The following is a 20,910-nucleotide window of genomic DNA, read 5'->3' on the forward strand; positions in this document are numbered from 1 at the left end:
ATAATGAGAAAAATTAAAAATAAATAAACAATAAATGACAAATATGCAACCCTGAAGTGGCTGATGCCACTGATGATGCCACTAATGATGCCAGGATCTCCAGGCAAAACTTCTACTCATTTTTACTATATGTTTTCAAATTCAGGTTCAGGATCAATACAATCACCCTTCTATTGGTATCATGTAACCCAGTACTACAGCCTCATGCCTTGCTGCTTTGTAAGGTTTGCTTTTTTAGGCAAAGGCAAGAAGAAATAAAGTTTGACTTAAAAATCCCCTGCCTTGGGGCTCTTGGTTGAGTACAGGCTAGAGATGGTGTCTAGATAAGTACACTTATATTGGGCAGATGTTAACTGCATCCAGCTGCTGTCTTGTAGAAAGTCTCCTAGGCAATGTTAATGCTTTTGGTGTCAAGGCCACATAAGGAGCCCTATGTTACAACTTAGGGCTCCTTATGTGGTCTCCTTAGAGTTAATTAACAGAACTGAGGCAACTGCATAGCCCATTGCTTAGGAGGCCGTGCATTATCTATGAATGAATCAAGTTCTCTTTAAACTTGAACAAATCATGCCAAAAGTAACGTAAAATATTTAACACACCATTAAATGGTTAAAAACCATCCCCACCACCTAACTGTTTTAATGTCTTTTACAAATATTCATGGTCTGCAAAGCAACCGTCCATCAGTTGAATCTTACCTCTTGCAAAATTCACCAGACTTGCTTGCTCTTAATGAGACTAATTTAAATTCCATTATTCCTTCTTCAGATTTCAGTGTTGATAGGTACTATCCTTTGATTCGCAAAGACTCCAATAGTCACATGCTTGGCTTGGGGTATACATATGCATCAATTCACCTATTTGTTGTGAAATCAGGTTCGAATTCTTTTACCATTCTTTTATGTGCTTCAACTTAGCACCTCTTCACTCTATCACCTTTCTCTTTGTTCTTTATCATTCTCCTTCTTTGCAAGAATGCACTCTTTTAGATGTAATTTCTGATCAAATTGACCTCTCTCTTTACCGCTCTGCCAATACTGTTGTTATTGGTAACTTTAATGCTCATCACACTGAATGACTTGGCTCCAATGCCACTGACCGAGGTGGCACTAAAGCCTAAAACTTTTGCATTACTCAATCTCTTACTCAGATAGTTAACTTTGTGACTTGTTTTCCTGACAACCCTAATCATTTACCTTTACTCTTTGATTTATGTCTGGTCTCTGATCCTAGCTTGTGTTCAGTTTCTCCCTTTTCTCCTTAAGGTGGTTCTGACCATGTAATGATCTCTATAAATCTTTCATCTCAAACTTCTTTTTCAGACTCACTTTATCACCACACTACTTACTACTACCATGGGATTCTTTTTGTGATTTTCTGGGACTCTTTGTGATTTCCTTCCTGACAGTCTTTAGGCTGATGTCTCTCTCAGCTGATGAATGCATCTCCTACATAACCTCCAGGAGTTAGGAACGGATCCTTTTTGTCAGTTCTAAGTTCTTCTTGTGCAGTTGCTATATCTAATTGTAATATTAATTTTTTTCATCTTTTTTGAAAGAACAACATTTGAGAACAAAGGGCTGTTTATTATTGCAAGAAATCTATGTAAAAAGATATCAAATCATTTTGTTAGAACCGCTTCATTAAAATCATCCTTGAAGGCTAACACTTTTTTTCATTTCCAGTAAATCCTGGGGTTCCTAGTGGTTCTATACTTGGTCCTGTTTAGTTTCTTATCTACATTAATGGTCTTCCCAACAACCTTACATCTAAAGTAGCTCTTTATGCTGGTTACTTAACTTTATACTCCTGTCTTGACAAAAAGAATGAATGATCAGAAGTGAGATCAGATTCAATCCTTGAATCTGATCTCACTTCTGTAACAGATTGGGGCTTACAGTGTCTTGTAAATTTTAACTCCAACAAAACCCAGTTATTTACTAACTTTTTATTAACTCCAACAAAACTCAGTTATTTGCAAATAACTGGGTTTTGTTTCAATACTGTTGACATTAATGACTATATTAATGAATGGCAACCCTCTCACTGAGTCCTCTTCGTTATGTCTTCTTGGATTATCATTTATTGCTGACCTTTCATGGAAACCATATATTAACATATATAACATATATAACCAATTGCTAAGGTTGCTTCTCTTTACTATGCTTGCCAATTTTTTACTATTGATTCCATTTTCTACCTCTACAAATTTCTTATTTGTCCCTATATGGAATACTGTTGTCATATTTGGGTTGGTTCTTCTAATGATGCTCTTTCTTTTCTAGACAAGGTCCAAAAATGCATTGTAAATGTAGTTAGACCTGCTCTATCTGCTAAGCTCAATAGAGCAAAACTCATTCTCACTTAACTTGTCTCATTATTTTACTCAATCATTTTTTTTATTTATTTTGATTCACTCCCAACAAGGCTGCAAGCAACCACCATTAAGTTGGGAGTTACTAGAAAAAAAAAAGGTTACAGAGCAAGGAGAAGAAAAAAAGGAAAATCTGTTCCTGCATGCTCTAAAAACTTTAATTTATCTAATTTTTTCCCCTAAACTTCAACCCTTTGGAACCCCATCTTCATACTTTTCTGACTCATACAACCTTCAACTTTTTAAGTCTTTTGTCAACTGTTTCCTTGCTCTATAACTCTATCCTTTTTTTCTAGTAACTTCCAACTTAATAGAACTTGCTTTCTGATTTATATATATATATATATATATATATATATATATATATATATATATATATATATATATATATATATATATATACATATATATATATATATACATATATACATACATACATACATACATATATATATATATATATATATATATATATATATATATATATATATATATATATAAATATATATATAACTTAATAGAACTTGCTTTCTGATTTATATATATATATATATATATATATATATATATATATATATATATATATATATATATATATATATATATACATATATATATATATACATATATACATACATATATATATATATATATATATATATATATATATATATATATATATATATATATATATATATATATATATATATAACTTAATAGAACTTGCTTTCTGATTTATATATATATATATATATATATATATATATATATATATATATATATATATATATATATATATATACATATATACATATATATATATATATATATATATATATATATATATATATATATATATATATATATAAATATATATATATATATATAACTTAATAGAACTTGCTTTCTGATTTATATATATATACAATTTAGAAAAAAGCTCCTATAAAACTTTTCAAAAACCATTTGAATACTAAAAAGTTATGCAAAAATGCTATTGCCTTCCCAAAAAATAATTATATGTTTACCTGATTATATGATTGTATATTAGTGTTATAAGGTTGTATATACTGACCAGATTGAAATGTACTTGGACTCTAAATAGTTAAAAAATCAGAAAAACTTAAAACAGAAGTCACCCTTTATTTTACTATAAATAAAGGGTAAGAACTAAAACAAAAACCCAGGTCTCCACCTCACTGTCTTTCTGATAAACTTATACAAGAAATGAAATAAAACAATACAAGCACAGCTCAGTCTTTTCTATTTAGTTTTGTGATTTAGAATTTAAAAATTTGGAGGGGGTAAAAGTATACTTTTAAACTTATAAGTTAAATGACACAAAGTGTTTAATCAAATTTATAAATGATTTTGAGTTCTTTAAAACTTATAAATGACACAACATATTATTAATGATATAATTAGTTATTAATACAATTTATAGTAATCTTACAGATGCTCTCTCTTGATTGGTCATTCTATTACTTGAAATCAAAGTTGCATTGTGGGTAGAAGATAGCTTGTTTATTGTGTGTTCATTCAGTTGACGATTTAACCAATTGATAACTAAAACAATAATTTTTAGATAATTATTAAACTCATTAAAAAATTTTAAATTTCAATCTTTAATTACTGAAATAATTAAGCAGAAAATATTTTTATTTTATAAATAATCTTTTTTCATAAAACAATTTAAACAAACTTAAATTAGGATTAAAGATAAGGAAAAATAAGAAAATGAAATCCTTGGAATCTCACCATTTTCATTATTTTTTAGTTCTTCTTGGCTCTCATTAAGTTTTTGATTTGTTTCTTCAAATTTTTTTTTCATCAGTTTATTCTAGAAAAAATGTAATTAGATAGTATTAACAAAAGAAAGACCTTGCAGTTATTTTATAAACAGACTTGTGTGTCATTTAATGAATATATGTAAAACACCCATGTATAAACAAAATATTATCCATAACACCCATGCATAAACACATACCAAAAAAAAAAAAAAATCAATTATTATAGGTTTGTTCCGATCTCAACTAATTGTTATATGAAACAAATTGTTACAGGAATAACAATATTTAGAATATTATTAATATTCTAAACATTGAACCAAAAGGTGTTCTGATCTGTCTAAAATTAATAACCTTATAACTAAAAAGCACCAATCTAACTTTCTCTGCACATTATAAGTGAGATAACACTTTTTAATATTGCAGCTTTTCAAACTGACCACTTTATGAGTAGGCAGAATACTAAGGTTTCATATTATATAGCATTGGTTTTTTTTATATGAAATCTATAAAACAGCGTTTCTAATTAAGATTTATACAGGGTGATTTAATCAAAAGTATAAACTTTAAATTAACATAATTAATTTTTTTATTGCAAATACATTACATGCGATAGTACATTTTAAAGCTCATTAAAAAGGAAATTTAATGGTAATAATTTCAAAAAAATTAAAATAACAGCATAGCCATGAGATACGATTTTCAAAAACGCATATTTTTAACAAAAAAAATGGTCGAGTTGAAGAGCGTAAGTCTGGTTCAGAGAGCTTATAGAAGTAAATTTAAGAACAGACCATGTCCAACGGCAACAGCTATCACAAAATTATCTAAAAAATTTGATACAACCGGAACAATACTTGATTTGCCACCAAAACCGAGGAATGAGCGAGACATTCGAATTAATGCCAGAAATAAGCTGAAAGTACTCTTCTTCGAAGATCCTACATTGTCGATCAGAAAAGCCTCAGTTGATGTTGAAATTTCATACAGCCTTTGCCGTGATATTCTTCTCAAACATTTACAACTCAAACAAAAAAGGGTCATTTTTGCTCAATGGTGGCTGGACTTGGAAAAGGATGTTCACAAATGGTTGATCACTACAGATGAAGCCTATTTTTACCTTACTGAGTCGATCAACAAGCAAAATAACTGAATGTGGCTGAATGAGATACCTGAGTATTGGATAGAGAAACTGTTGCACGATGCGAAAGTTTTGGTTTGGTGTGCCATTTCCTGCCGAAAAATCTACGGACCCTACTTTTTCGAAGGACAGTAAATCAGCACAATTACCTGGATATGCTTAAAATTTTTTTCTGGCCTAAGCACTATAGAGTTGAGAGTCACATAAAATACTACTTTCAACAAGATGGGGCTACTCCGCATACAGCTAATATGGTTCAAGAGTGGTTACAATGTAAATTTGGGGAGAAATTCATTACCAAGCAACAATGGCCTCCACGATCACCAGACCTCAATTCATGTGATTATTTTCTATGGGGTTATCTTAAGTCTAAAGTTTATAAGCCATTACCGAAGACTTTGGATGATTTAAAAGAGAACATCACAAGACAAATCCAAAAAAAAAACACTTCGGCTTTGGAATCAAAGTTTTTGAATTTTACAAAAAGATGTCATTTATTAATTGAAAAAATGGAGGTCATATTGACAAAAAAATAAAAAATAAGTTCTTATCACTCAATTTCCTTTTAATTTATCTTTAAAATGGTGTATCGGACTTAATAATTCGATTTGATATACAATTTTTCTTCAATTTTAAAGTTTACACTTTTGATTAAATCACCCTGTAGATGAATTGATTCTTTACCACACTTCATGAATGATCTCTTATTGAAATGATTAAATTGATCTCTAATTAGAATGACCACTAGTAGGATATGAAACATTTATCCTGTCAATTGTACATCATCATTTTCCAATTATTTTGTAACAGCAATAAAAATAAACTTTTTGGATAAAAAGAATATTGGAGGAGCAAAGCATTAAACTTCAGAATCACTGAAGTGTTTTGGAGTGCTTGTAGATGTTTAACTCTTTATTTTATTGGTAGAACACTTCACCTCACTTTTGATGGTATTCAAACCCATCATTTTTCTACCATCACCAAAGCCCAACATTTAAAATGTTCTTTATTAAGTTGAAAAATTTACAAATAATAAAGGAGTTTAAACATTCTTTAAACATTCAATACATTTTATATTTTTTACTTTCATCCAAAAAAAAAAAATGCTTTAATGTCTTTGCATAATAAGATAAATACCCTCAAGATGATTTAATATGCTGAACTATATGACCAATATCTTCAGTTGAAAAAGAATGGGATGTGCATTTATAATACTACCTCATATTTTGAGACGCTAATATAAAAAATAATTTTTTGATAAAACCCTAAAAATAAATTATGATTACCCACTCAACATTAAAATTAATTCCATTATCAGGTTAATTAATTCCATTATCAGATTAATAAATTCCATTATCAAGTTAGTTAATTCCATTATCAGGTTACTTTAAAAAGATAAACCTGATAACAAATAAATAAAAAATGCTTTACTTTTTCATTAATACACTTTTTATTTACAAATAAATAAAAAATGTATTTATGGAAATGGGATGTTTTCTTTTCTTACCTTATTAGAACTATCAAAATTCTCTTAAGATTTTCATTCACAACAAATTTTGAAATGTTTTGATCAAAAAAAATATTTTGTTCAGGTTGATGTTACTTTTAAAATATTTAACAATACTTAAAGCATTAAATAAAGTATATAAACTAAATAAAATTTTTTCCAACGTTGAACTAAAAGATATAATATATTTTCTTTTTGTGACTAATATGAGACGGTAGATCATTAAATTGTTACAATATTGAAATTGAAGTTTTATGCTAACTTGTAGGATACTCTTTTTTAGGCAAAGGCTAGGAGAAGCCAACTCCAACTTATAACACCCCCCGCCTTTGGGCTCTTGGTTGAGTAAAAGCAAGAGATGGTGTTTCAATAAAAATACTTATCTTGGGCATCTGTTAAATGCATCTGGATACTGTCTTGTAGAAGGCCTCCTAGGCAAAGACTTAAGGGGTAAACAGATTCTATCTGTTGATTGGCCTTGCACCCCTTCTTCATCTATTAGGCTGACGCAGATGTATTTATAATACATTGTTTCCAGTGTTGAATGCTGGATCTTCTTCGTTACGATGTTGAATGCTAAATCTTCTTGACTCAATGCATGAGTTTTGCTTGTGTTTCTGTTTTTATGACTAGGCAACTCATTCTATTATCATCTAATGAAGGTACAGCTCTAAAACTCAGTTTTATGACTCTGAGGCCAGCTGGTAGTCAGGTTTCCTGAACTCTGTGGTAGCTCTCAGAGAGGCTGATTCCATTAACAAAATAATTAATAGTAATGAGGCAACTGCTTGGATTATAATTAAGTGTACTGAGTTCTATCTATGCTTTGAGTCAAGTTTTTCATCATCACCAAGTTCTCCAAACCTCATTCACTAATAGTTGTGGTCTTCAAAGTAACTTTTTTTCTGTTGAGCCTTATCTCTTGCTAAGTTCACCAGACCTACTTGCTCTTTGTATGACTAATTTGAGTTTGGTTGTATCATCCTAGTGTTGATGGTTATCTTCCTTTAATTCATAAAGACTTCACATGCTTGACCAGGGCATTTACATTCATAAGGCATTTACATTCTTTAACTAAAAGAGTCAACTCTCCAACTCGGTTTCCTAAAAAACCAAATCATTTACCTTCTTTACTCGACTTATATCTTGTTTCTGATCCTAGTCAGTGCTCAGTTTCTCCACATTTATCTTTAGTGCTTCTGATCACAGTTTGATCTCTCTAAAACTATTTGCTGTTCATATTGTTCACTGATGATATTACCATTTATTCTTGATAAGAAGCCAACACTCTTTGATTGCTTGGAGGGGGCATTTGAGCTCGAAAAGGATCTTACTTCTGCTACAGCATGAGGCTTATAGTGGCTGGTGAACTTTAATTTAGATAAAATCTTTTTTTTTTCAGCCAACCATTATAGCAATAATTTAGATCTTCTTATATTTATGAACGGTAATGTACTCAATCAGTCATCTACCTTTCTCTTCTAGGATTAACTCTTACTTCTGATCTTTCTTGGAAACCATATATCAAATTGATTGCAAATTAGCATCTGCTAAGGTTGCATCTCTTTATTGTGCTCAGCACTTTCTTACTCCGGATTCTATTCTTTATCTCTATAAATCTTAAATCTGGCCTTATATGGAATACTGTTGCCATATCTGGGGCAGATCTTCTAATGATATCTTTTCTCTTTTAAACAAGGTGCAAAAACGCATTGTAAACAAAGTTGAACCTGTTCTTGCAGCTGACCTCCAACCATTATCACATCATAGTAACGTCGCTTCTCTTTCTCTTTTCTACAAATACTATAATGGGCACTGCTCTAAAGAGCTAGCGTCTCTTGTGCCATCTACTAAAATTCATTCTTGTATTAGTTGTCATTCATTTAAGCCTCATCCTTTTTCTGTGACTGCTTCTAAGTCCTCAAAAAACTCTTATTGGTTTTTTTTTTTTCCTCGAACATCAGTTCTTTGGAATTTGCTACCTTCATCTTGCTTTCCTGATTCATATAATTTTCAATCTTTCAAGTCTTACATTAATTGTTGTCTTGCTTTATAAACTTCATCTTTTCTCTTCCAGTAACTTGCAACTCTAATAGTGGTTGCTTGCAGCCTTCTTGGAACCGAAAATGTTGTGACCTTTTTTTTGTCAACTTACAACATTTTAGATTATTGCAGTTACATAAAGTAACTTTTTAAAATTTTGTCTCAAACTTTTTTTGATGCCACAGATTGCATAAAAGATTGCATAAAATATCCCTAATATTACTGGATGATAATAAACAGCTATATGACATGTACTTTAATTGAAATAGTGTTCAAACAAATACTATAAACCAACCAAACTGATTGGCTAATGAACAAAAGTTTAAATAAAAGTTTATAACAATATAACTATATAAAAAAATTGAATAATATGAAATGTTTTAACAATTTTGCACTTTTTATTATTTCACACACACACACACACACACACACACACACACACACACACACACACACACACACACACACACACACACACACACACACACACACACACACACACACACACACAAACACACACACAAACACACACACAAACACACACACAAACACACACACAAACACACACAAACACACACACATACATACACACTCACACAAACACACACACACCAACACATAAAATTCTATTTGCAGAGCTCTAAAATGGGTTAAAAATACAATTAACAAATATAGTATATATTACTGTGTATTAAAGTCAGGTACAAGAACTTTCTGCTCAGTTTAGTTTTAAAAATTTTTGAAAACTAAGTTCAAGACTTTTTCCTTTTCAGGAAAAAAAAGGAAAGGAAATAGTCCAAAAAAGATATTTAAAGTCCAAACCAAACAATGCATTTACCATTACAAATGCATATCTGGTGTAAAAAAAAATTTGTAAGTTATATAGAAAAAAATAAATTAATAAATTAAATTATAAAAGTAGATAACTTATGACAAAATTAAAAATTTTTGTTAAAACTTTTTAAACTTTATCACCTCATCTTTTACAGCATTAAGTTGAAGATCAATATCTTTAAGTTCTTTTTCCTTTTGTGAAATTATTATATCCTAAAAAAGAAAATGATTATATCCTAAATAGAAAAAAATTGCATTCATTTTAGAATTGAAATAAAAAATTTGTTTCTTTTCATACCTTTTCTTCTATTAGTCTTTCTTGTTTCGTCATTACAACATTGATCATTTTCATCTAAAAAATTTGATTAACAAAGTTAACAAAAAAATGAATTTTGTTTCCTTTTTTATGAAGAAAAATTACACTGACCGATTAATAATAATTACATATAAATAATACCAATAATATAAATAATATACAATACCAATAACTATAAAAATATGAACTAAACTAAAATAATAGAGCCTACTTTTTTATAAACCCAATTTTAAGAAGTTTACAGAAATAATAGTCTCAGAAATTTTAAAAACTTTTGAAAATAATTCTAATATTATAATGCCTCTACATCCACTCCATTTCCTCATTCACTCCAACTCCATTTTTTCTTGCTAAATTAAAAGTAGAAGCAATAAAAGAAAATAATTTTTTTTTTTAAATAATTGTTGAATGAGATGTAAGATGGATGGTGATGCAGTTGCACTATAATGCAACAATATTTTAGACAATGTCTTATGTGCAAAAGATATGCGTTTTAAATGACAATTTATCTTAACCATCGCATTAATGTTGATGAAAATAAAATTTTTTCAACAAATTGTTAAATTCATTGTTAAAACTTGAAATGAGGCATGCTATTACTATTCAATCAAGAGACAATTAACTTCACCATCAACTTCAGTTCACTTCAGCTTCTCTTCAATTTTTGATTGAATTTTGATGAGTTACTTCCAGCAGATCTTAAATTGTCATCAACATTCTGTCAAAATATGAATAGCCAGAAAATTGCTCTCAATCATAATGTTTAAAATCAAAACTGTAAAAAAGTAATGATGTCAGAGTTTTATTTTTTTCCCACCAGGGGAAAAGTGAAAAAAGAAAAGTTTTAGCATTTTTAGTTAACTTTTTAAAATTATAAAATTAATTTAATTGAATGAATTTTAATTAATTTAAAAATAAACAATATTTTGTTTTCATTTTTTAAATTTACAAAAATGGCACAAGGTATTGTGATATTTTTGTAAATTGTTTAATCTTTATATTCTATCGAAACAGAATTAAAACATTATAAACAACTGTTACGCAACTCTTACACAACTAAAATCTAATTGTATTGAATCTCCATTTCTCCATAAAAAAAAAGTCATGAAAAAAAGCTTAAAAAATTTTTATACAAGATAAAAACATTAGTTTGTTAAAATTTGCTATGTTGATAATGGTTTGAAAATTTGCAATGTTAATAATGCTTTGAAAATTTGCAATGTTAATAATGCTTTGAAAATTTGACTAAAAATATACAACAACATTATCTTTTTTTTCAATATCTTCACTTCCAACAAGACTGCAAGCAACCACTATTAGAGTTGGAAGTTACTAGAAGAGGAAAGATGAAGTTTATAAAGCAAGACAACAATGAATGTAAGACTTAAAAGATTGAAAATTATATGAATCAGGAAAGCAAGATGAAGGTAGCGAATTCCAAAGAACTGATGTTCAAGGAAAAAAAAATAGACAACTAAGAGTTTTTGGAGCACTTAGGAGCAGTCACAGAAAAAGGATGAGACTTAATTGAATGACAAGTAATACGACAATGAATTTTAGTAGATGGCACAAGAGACGCTAGCTCTTTAGATCAGTGCCCATTATAGTATTTGTAGAAAAGAGAAAGAGAAGTGGCATTACTACAATGTGATACTGGTTGGAGGTTGGCTTCAAGAGCAGGTCAAACTATGTTTACAATACGTTTTTGCATCTTGTCTAAAAGAGAAAGGGCATCATTGGAAGATCTGCCCAAGATATGGCAACAGTATTCCATACAAGGACGGATTTGAGATTTATAGAGATAAAGAATAGAATCCGGGGTAAGAAAATGCTGAGCACAATAAAGAGATGCAACCTTAGCAGATGCTAATTTTGCAATCGAATCAAAAAAATATACTACAACAACACCAAAAAATATATTGAGCATATGAATCAAAATAATAAGTAATCTTAATTCAAGTTAAATTAGGTTTTGTATAAACATGACTTTTAAAAGTAATTATTTGGATATTATTTTTTTTATACAAACATTTACACTGAAGAATCTATTACAAAAAACACTTACACTGAAGAATCTATTACAAGCAAACACTCACACTGAAGAATCTATTACAAGCAAACACTCACACTGAAGAATCTATTACAAACAAACACTTACACTGAAGAATCTATTACAAACAAACACTCACACTGAAGAACCTATTACAAACAAGCACTCACACTGAAGAATCTATTACAAACAAACATTTACACTGAAGAATCTATTACAAAAAACACTTACACTGAAGAATCTATTACAAGCAAACACTCAAACTGAAGAATCTATTACAAGCAAATACTCACACTGAAGAATCTATTACGAAAGAACACTCGCACTGAAGAATCTATTACAAACAAACACTTACACTGAAGAATCTATTACAAACAAACACTCACACTGAAGAATTAATTACAAAAAACACTTACACCAAAGAATTTATTACAAACAAGCACTCACACCAAAGAATCTATTACAAACAAACACTCACACTGAAGAATCTTTTACAAACAAACACTTACACTGAAGAATCTATTACAAACAAACACTCACACTGAAGAATTTATTACAAAAAACACTTACATCAAAGAATTTATTACAAACAAGCACTCACACCAAAGAATCTATCACAAGCAAAGATCCGTTGCATAAAGTATGCTTTGGGCACAATGTTATGATATGTAGATAAGAACTCATAAACAGCAGAATCAAAAAAAAAAAAAAAAAAAAAAAAAAAAAAAGTTGTGAAATAAGAAAACATAAAACTTACTCTAGATTTTGTTGCTTTTAATTCAGTTTGTAACTTCTGTATAATTTCATTACCCTTAAAGTTAAAGAGAAATATAAAAATTTGTTAAAAAACACGACATTCATAAATAACTTCTTTCAGAAAAATATACCTTCATAACTTCTTTAGATACAGATTGTATTGTGGCATCAAGCTGCAAAACTGCATTGGATTTTTCTTCTAAATCAATTTCCAGCCGACGCTAAATGAAGTCTATAGTATGTACTCTAAAATGAAGTCTATAGTATGTTCTAGGAGATTTCAGAAAGTTAAAAAACCTGAACTCCTTAGTTTCCTATATTTTCTATATTTTTGAATAAGTTTTTGTTTTGTTTAAAGTCTTATAGCATTACTTAGTTTGTTTGGTGTTATTTAGATTGCTTGTTACTATGTTATTTAGAATAATTGTAAATGATTTCAAACCTATTTTCTTTTTTTACTCATCAAATCAAAATATTATAACTTTTTTTCTTTTTGCTTTTTTTATTTCTTCAGAAAACAACTCACCATACAATCATGAGAATCATAAAACTCAAATACCGAGAATATTTGAGGTATTTGACAGGAGTACACCACCAACAGCTTCTAAACTCTAATAAACACTTTTATATAGAGACTAACTTGAATTATTGAGACTAACTTGGATTATAAAGGCAGGGTGTTAGCTATATATTTTTTACCGCATTTTTGTGTTATTGGAAATATTTATTCTTACTGTTCTACAAAATATTGGGAATTTTTATTAATATTGTCCTATTATTTCAAATATATTGTCCTTTTTACTTCATTGAATTTTGGGAATTCCGTGGCAAATGCAGTGCCATTGGGCTGGCTAACACCCTCTGAGGCTAATTTGGATGTCAAAATTTTATATCATCATTGGATTCTAAAATGAAGTCTATAGTATGTTCTAGGAGATTTCAGAAAGTTAAAAAACCTGAACTCCTTAGTTTCCTATATTTTCTATATTTTTGAATAAGTTTTTGTTTTGTTTAAAGTCTTATAGCATTACTTAGTTTGTTTGGTGTTATTTAGATTGCTTGTTACTATGTTATTTAGAATAATTGTAAATGATTTCAAACCTATTTTCTTTTTTTACTCATCAAATCAAAATATTATAACTTTTTTTCTTTTTGCTTTTTTTATTTCTTCAGAAAACAACTCACCATACAATCATGAGAATCATAAAACTCAAATACCGAGAATATTTGAGGTATTTGACAGGAGTACACCACCAACAGCTTTTAAACTCTAATAAACACTTTTATATAGAGACTAACTTGAATTATTGAGACTAACTTGGATTATAAAGGCAGGGTGTTAGCTATATATTTTTTACCGCATTTTTGTGTTATTGGAAATATTTATTCTTACTGTTCTACAAAATATTGGGAATTTTTATTAATATTGTCCTATTATTTCAAATATATTGTCCTTTTTACTTCATTGAATTTTGGGAATTCCGTGGCAAATGCAGTGCCATTGGGCTGGCTAACACCCTCTGAGGCTAATTTGGATGTCAAAATTTTATATCATCATTGGATTCAAAAACCAATTGAAAAAAACAGGCAACAAACTTAAGATTAGTTTAATGCCATAATTGAAAAGAATCAGGCAAAAAAAGTCTGGCGAGAAAGAAGCTGCAGTTGTGGAAAGATAAACATTTTTTTCGCAAAACTTTTTATCTTCTCTTGCATTATTAGTTCTAACTATAAATAACCTGCAAATATTCAGAGAATTTATAGTAGCCTTTTCAGCATCACCCCCTCCATCCCCCCTAAAACTTCTTTCATATAAAGCTTACTAAGACTATCTTCAAAATACTTTAATTATAAACAGCTTTAATGCAGTAGTAGACTACTGGAAGAATGGTTGGCTCTTAACCCAAAGGTTCAAGGTTTAAATCCACCCGATGCCTCAAAAAGTATGTTGCTCAAACTGTTTTTCTGCTTAGCAGCAAAAAACTCATAATTTCTTAAATGTCAAACTTGAACTCCAAGCAACGATCTGACAAGCAATGATATGGGGGTTCACATCTTTTAATTAGGCTTTATAGTCTAAAATTGATTTTTTGCTTTATAAATAAAAAAAAAGTAAAAAAAAAAAAAAAAACTTTTGATGCTTTTACATATATATATATATATATATATATATATATATATGTAGGTAATATATATATATATATATATATATATATATATAATATATATATATACATATATATACATATATATACATATATATATATATATATATATATATATATATATATATATATATATATATATATATATATATATATATATATGTATATATATATATATATATGTATATATATATATATATATATATATATATATATATATATATATATATATATATATATATATATATATACAGTGGGCGGCCAAATTATTAGTTACACTTGCAAAAAATTTCATATTAACCATTATAAGGTTTTTTACGTATTCTTATGTTAAACTTTTATATAAATATTAGTGCTAAATATAAAATAAATATAAATATATATATATAAATATAATATAATATAAATAAATATATTTTTTTAAAAAGTAAAACACTTAATTAAACACTGTTTTTTTTTTTTTTTTCCAGCATTTATTTATAAAAACTCATAATACAAAATATTTTTTAGTATACCGTTGGGGCGCCTTTTGCATCAATTACTGCTTGTATCCTTCTTGGCATACTTTAGATGCAATCTTTACATTTGCTTTTAATTTCTGATCATTATGCCAGGAATTGTGAATCTATGAGAATTTTTTTGTTGGTTTTAGTATCATGCCAAATTATCTGCTTTAAAAGTTCCCAGGCGTTCTCTATTAGGTTTAAGTTGGAAGAATTGCCAGGCTATGGTAAAACAGAAGCATTTTTTGACTCCAAATATCTTGTCACTGATTTAGCTTTATGGCATTGGGCAGAATCATGCATAAAGATGCATTGGTATGCATCAGGAAACCAATCATGTTACTGAGGAAAAAATTTGGTAGCTAATACTTTTTTATATTTATCCTGGTTTTTCATCCCTTCGACTTTATAAAGAGGGCTACTGCCCATACCACTTACAACTGATCACACCACCTTTAGAGGGTGTTTTACTGTCTCCATAACCCAGTCTGGGCTATATTTATCTTCTTTCCTTTGTCTAACAAAAGAAGAATTATCCATTAATATTTTAAATTAGTACTCATCTGTAAAACACACCTGAAAAAAATGAAAATAATAATATAAAAACTCATATAAATGTTTTAATCAGTAATGCTGTTGTAACAAACAGTTAAATAAATATTTACTTACATTTTCCCAATCTTTAGCAAAGATATGTTGGTGTTGTTTAGCCTAAGTGAAGCATTTTAATTTTATTGCTGATGTAAGTTTAGGTATTCTCAAAGGTCTGTAGCATTTAAACCCCAGTTCTGCTAATCAACGCCTTGTAGTTTTGTTAGAAATCTTGATACTGGCTTCTTGTATGATTTTAGTAACTGCTTTTGTACTTTTTCTTTGGTTTTTAACACAAATGTAATGAATTGCCTGTTCACTTCTCAAGATGGTGATGCGTGGCCTCCCACATTTTTCAATTCTGGCACTTTGTACAGGTATTTTTTTTATCAAGTTTACCTTTAATTCTGCTTACTGTCATCACAGAAACTTAAAGTAAATTTTCAATTTTTCTTTGGGAGTGATTTGTATGTTTTAATGAAGCAGATATTACTGAAATTTTTTTGTTTGATATATCTTTAGCTTTTCCCATTTTTAGGCACCAAAGTTCAAATATTTTTGGTTAAAATTACTAATCATTAGAGTCACAAAAACACGAAACAGTTGACAAAATTTTCATTTATTACACATGCATTGTCACGCAAATTTTGCAAAGAATATGCAAAAACACATATTTCGCAGGTTTTTGCATATTCTAGCTTATCAATACTAAAAATTGCCACAATTGTTTACAAATGTTACAACTTCATTAAAAAAATGTAAAAAATTATTATTGATATAATATAAAAATTATAAGGTAAAATTGATATTAAAATCTCTAAGAATGTAAGAGTAGAAGCAAATTTATTCATTTAAAATCTATATTTAATTGTAGTTGTGAAAAAACAAACTGTAACTAATAATTTGGCCGCCCACTGTATATATATATATATATATATATATATATATATATATATATATATATATATATATATATATATATATATATATATATATATATATATATATATATATATATATATATATATATATATATATATATATATATATATATATATATGTATGTATTAAGTAAGTAAAAACCTTTTGCTCAGCAGATGTTTCATTCAACTCATTTGTTCTTTTGACAACCTGAGTAACAGAGTGTCAAAAATATTTTAAACTAGAACATAAAAATTTAAAAATAATAAAATAAAAATTTAGAATACAGTAAAAAAGTAACTCACTTGGTCTTTATCTTTTAGTTCTTGTTCTAAAACTGCAACCCGTGTTCGAAGATGATTCAATGTTTTATCTCTTTCATGTCTCTCAGAATCTAGGGCTGTATTTTGTCGTCGAATATATTGAAGATCTTTAGTTGTAACTCGCTTTTCCTAATAACAAAACAATTGAATCTTTCATGGTGTAAACTCCTAACACAAACAAATATGTTGTTAAATCTCCTCAATATTTGAAAAATTACCTCCTCAAGATTTGTTAACTTTGTTTTTAAATCTCTAATTAATGATTCATACTTGTACTTTTGGTCTGTCAGCTCCTATAAAATATGTTTAGAGTGATTTTTTTAATTTTAATTAGCAAAATAATAATTGAATAAATATTACATGCTTTTTGTAAGCACTAAACTTTTCACTTAATCATTTCATAAAAAAAACTAAAATCATAAAGCATTTCATGTAATTACTGTGAAGTATTTTATGTAATAAAATATCTAAAAGTTAAATATACTTAATTTATTTTATCATATTGTTTGAAAAAAACGATTGGCTGAAAAAAATTGAGTTTTATACTTAATTTATTTTATCATATTGTTTGAAAAATTTTATCATATTGTTTTATCTGTATTGAAGTTCACCAACCACTGTGAGCCCCATGCTGTAGCAGAAGTGAGATCCTTTTCAAGCTCAAATGCCCCCTCCAAACAATCAGAGAGTGTTGGTTTCTTATCACGACAAAAATAAATGGTAGTATCATCAGCAAACAATGCCACCTTAGATGAGATAATATCTGGAAGATCGTTAATGTAAATTAAAAAGAGTATAGGGCCGAGAAGTGAACCTTGAGGAACCCCTGAAGTTACAGAATAAGAAGAAGTGTGCTGTCCATCAAGGACAACTTTTATACTACGATTGGAAAGGAAGAATTCAATAATCTTAAAGATGTTGCCAGACACACCATAAGAAGACAACACTTCTGCAAGACAGTAACAGGTATGTTGTCTGGGCCACAAGCTGTAGAAGAGTCTAGACAGGAAATCACTTTAGATACACACGCTGGAGTGATACGAATGTCAAGCAATGGATTAACCTGTTTGACGGCTATATCAGGTAGAATGCAACTAGTGGAATCAAGAGATAATATTGATGAAAAGTTTTTAGCAAACAATTCAGCTTTGTCTTTAGGTGAGGTGAAAAAGTCTGAACCATACAAGAGAGGTTGAATTAAAGATTTGCCCTTATTATTGATACTATTAAAGATTCTCCAGAAGTCACAAGAGCCTAATTTTTGAGATAAGATACGAGATTTCATGACCTGAGAATAGCGGGCTTTGGCGCTAAACAAAACCTTTTTACAATGGTTTCTAGCAGTAATAAACAGTCGCCTGTTTTCTGGAGAATGGTTTTGCTGATAGATATGGAAGTAATGGTTGCGATTGGCAATCACAGCAGCACAGTTTGAGGAAAACCATGGAGGAGAGTGAGGCTTGACCTGGAATCGTTGAGAGGAAACAAAAGATTCCATGCCAGCCTGAATCCATGAGGTTATGTAAGAAGCACATTTGTCGACAGGAAGACAAAAGACCAAGGGCCATCACAAAGAAAATCACGGAAAGAGTCTTAGTCAGCTTAAGGTAGTTGTAAGAGGTACGATAATAGGGGGATTCAGGTGATAAAGAAGAATAAGATATTAGTTTTAGAGAGATCAAACTGTGATCAGAAGCACCTAAGGGTGAATGTGGAGAAACTGAGCACTGACTAGTATCAGAAACAAGACATAAGTCGAGTAGAGAAGGTAAATGATTAGGCTTGTCTGGAAAGCGAGTTGGAAAGTTGATTACTTGAGTTAGGGATTGAGAAAGGCAAAAGTTTTGGGCTTTAATGCCTGCAGAATCACTGACACTAGAGCCAAGCCATTCAGAGTGGTGAGCATTAAAGTCACCGACAACAACTACATTAGCTGATGGATAAAGAGAGAGGGCTTGGTCAATATGATCAGAAATAACATCAAAAAGAGTGCAGTCTTGAGATGAAGAAGAACGATATAGAACAAAGAGAAAGGCGATATAGTGAAGTGGTGCTAAAGAAAAGCACATGAAAGAATAGTCTGTGGATTCAAACCTAGTTTCACAACAAATGGGTGAATTCTTACGAATGTAAATGCCCAAGCCAAACATGTGACTATTGGAGTCTTTATGAAATAAAGGAAGATAGCCATCAACACTAAGATCGCAGGATGAGACAGCTGAACTCAAAATAGTCTCACAAAGAGCAAGTAGGTCTGGTGAACATTGCTAGAGATAAAACTCAACAGAAGAAAAGTTACTTTGAAGACCATGAATATTAGTGAATGATAGGTTTAGAGAACTTGGTGATGATGATGGTTTTTTGTGTTTTATAGTTTTTGGTACTTTAAATTTTAAATTTGTTGAAGAACTTGACTCAAAGCATAGATAGTACTCAGAACACTGTTTAATAGCCCAAGCAGTTGCCTCGTTACTATTAATAAACCCTAAACCGTGACAAAGAGCTCCAAATATAGCCTTGACAATGCACACCAAAAGTACAAACAAAGACACCATCCATGCGCAACATGGCACTGTTAGTACTCTAATATTTTTCAACTGTTGATAGAATCTGTCTCTCTGAGAGCTACCACAGAGTTTGGGAAATCTGACTACCAGCCAGCCTCAGAACCATAAAACTGAGTTTTAGAGCTGTACCCTCATTATGAGTTAATAGAATGAGTTGCCTAGTCATAAAAACAGAGACACAAGTAAAACCCATGCATCGAGTCAAGAAGATCCAGCATTCAACATCCTAAACTAGAAACAATGTATTAAAAATACATCTGCACCAGTATAATAATAATAGATGAAGATATACTTTTGTTTTAAGATTTATGTTAAAAATATAGTTTAAAAATGTCACAGAAAACTCGTGATATCTACCCCTGAGGCACCAGGATGATGTTAAAGACTCAAAAGTATCTCTTGGTTACTTCCTTTACCTTTACAAAGAAAATAAGTTAACAATTAACCTCAACTGCAGTGAATAATAAATTGCAGAATTTGATACTAAAGCTTGTATTTTAATGAGTCAAAAGAACAAAAAAAAATTAAAATTTATTTATTCTTTTAGCTTCTCAAGAAAGATCATGGTTGAAAACTTTTTCTAAATCCACAAGTTGCTAAAAAAAAATATCTTCAAAGATCTGAAAAATCTGTTTTATGTTGCTAGAGTAACCTGCGTGCAATTACAAATGAAGTCCAGACAATCATTTTTATGCCTCTGGAGAAATGCAACAGGCAAGAAGGGTGGCTAAGTTCATTTATTCTTTAAAGATTCAAGTGTTTCATAGCTAGTTCAAATTGTCAAAAAAAGAAAAGCTTAAAAAAGGGTCTCTGCAAAATCTGTGTCTGCATTGTCAGCATTTGCCTGAAGTCTTGGATAAAAAAATCATTTTTTATATATGCACCTACAAATGATTACAAACCTCTTCAGTTGTTGCAGTAACTACAAGAGAATTGTAGCTACAGCATTGACCAATATGTCAAATCATAAGGTTCAAGGAGTTAATTGGTTTGGTTTGCTTTGACCAAAAAAATACCAGATGACATAAAAAG

The 20,910-nt window shown here is 29.5% G+C and overlaps 1 protein-coding gene across 1 annotated transcript in view; it reads right to left on the reverse strand.

Annotated features, from left to right (window-relative positions):
* The window catches only part of LOC105845302 (spindle assembly abnormal protein 6 homolog), a 62,990-nt gene that overhangs the window by 9,499 nt on the left and 32,581 nt on the right, over positions 1-20,910 (reverse strand). The window contains exons 10-19 of the mRNA XM_065814723.1: positions 17,530-17,604; positions 17,294-17,440; positions 17,151-17,198; positions 12,940-13,029; positions 12,810-12,863; positions 9,985-10,038; positions 9,828-9,899; positions 4,133-4,214; positions 3,828-3,940; positions 3,403-3,471 (exon numbers count right to left, since the gene is read on the reverse strand). Coding sequence (XP_065670795.1) covers positions 3,403-3,471; positions 3,828-3,940; positions 4,133-4,214; positions 9,828-9,899; positions 9,985-10,038; positions 12,810-12,863; positions 12,940-13,029; positions 17,151-17,198; positions 17,294-17,440; positions 17,530-17,604 — 804 coding nt within the window. The remainder of the gene's footprint in view (positions 1-3,402; positions 3,472-3,827; positions 3,941-4,132; positions 4,215-9,827; positions 9,900-9,984; positions 10,039-12,809; positions 12,864-12,939; positions 13,030-17,150; positions 17,199-17,293; positions 17,441-17,529; positions 17,605-20,910) is intronic.

This window comes from Hydra vulgaris, chromosome 12, assembly GCF_038396675.1.
Source record: "Hydra vulgaris chromosome 12, alternate assembly HydraT2T_AEP".
NCBI classification, from domain to species: Eukaryota; Metazoa; Cnidaria; class Hydrozoa; order Anthoathecata; family Hydridae; genus Hydra; species Hydra vulgaris.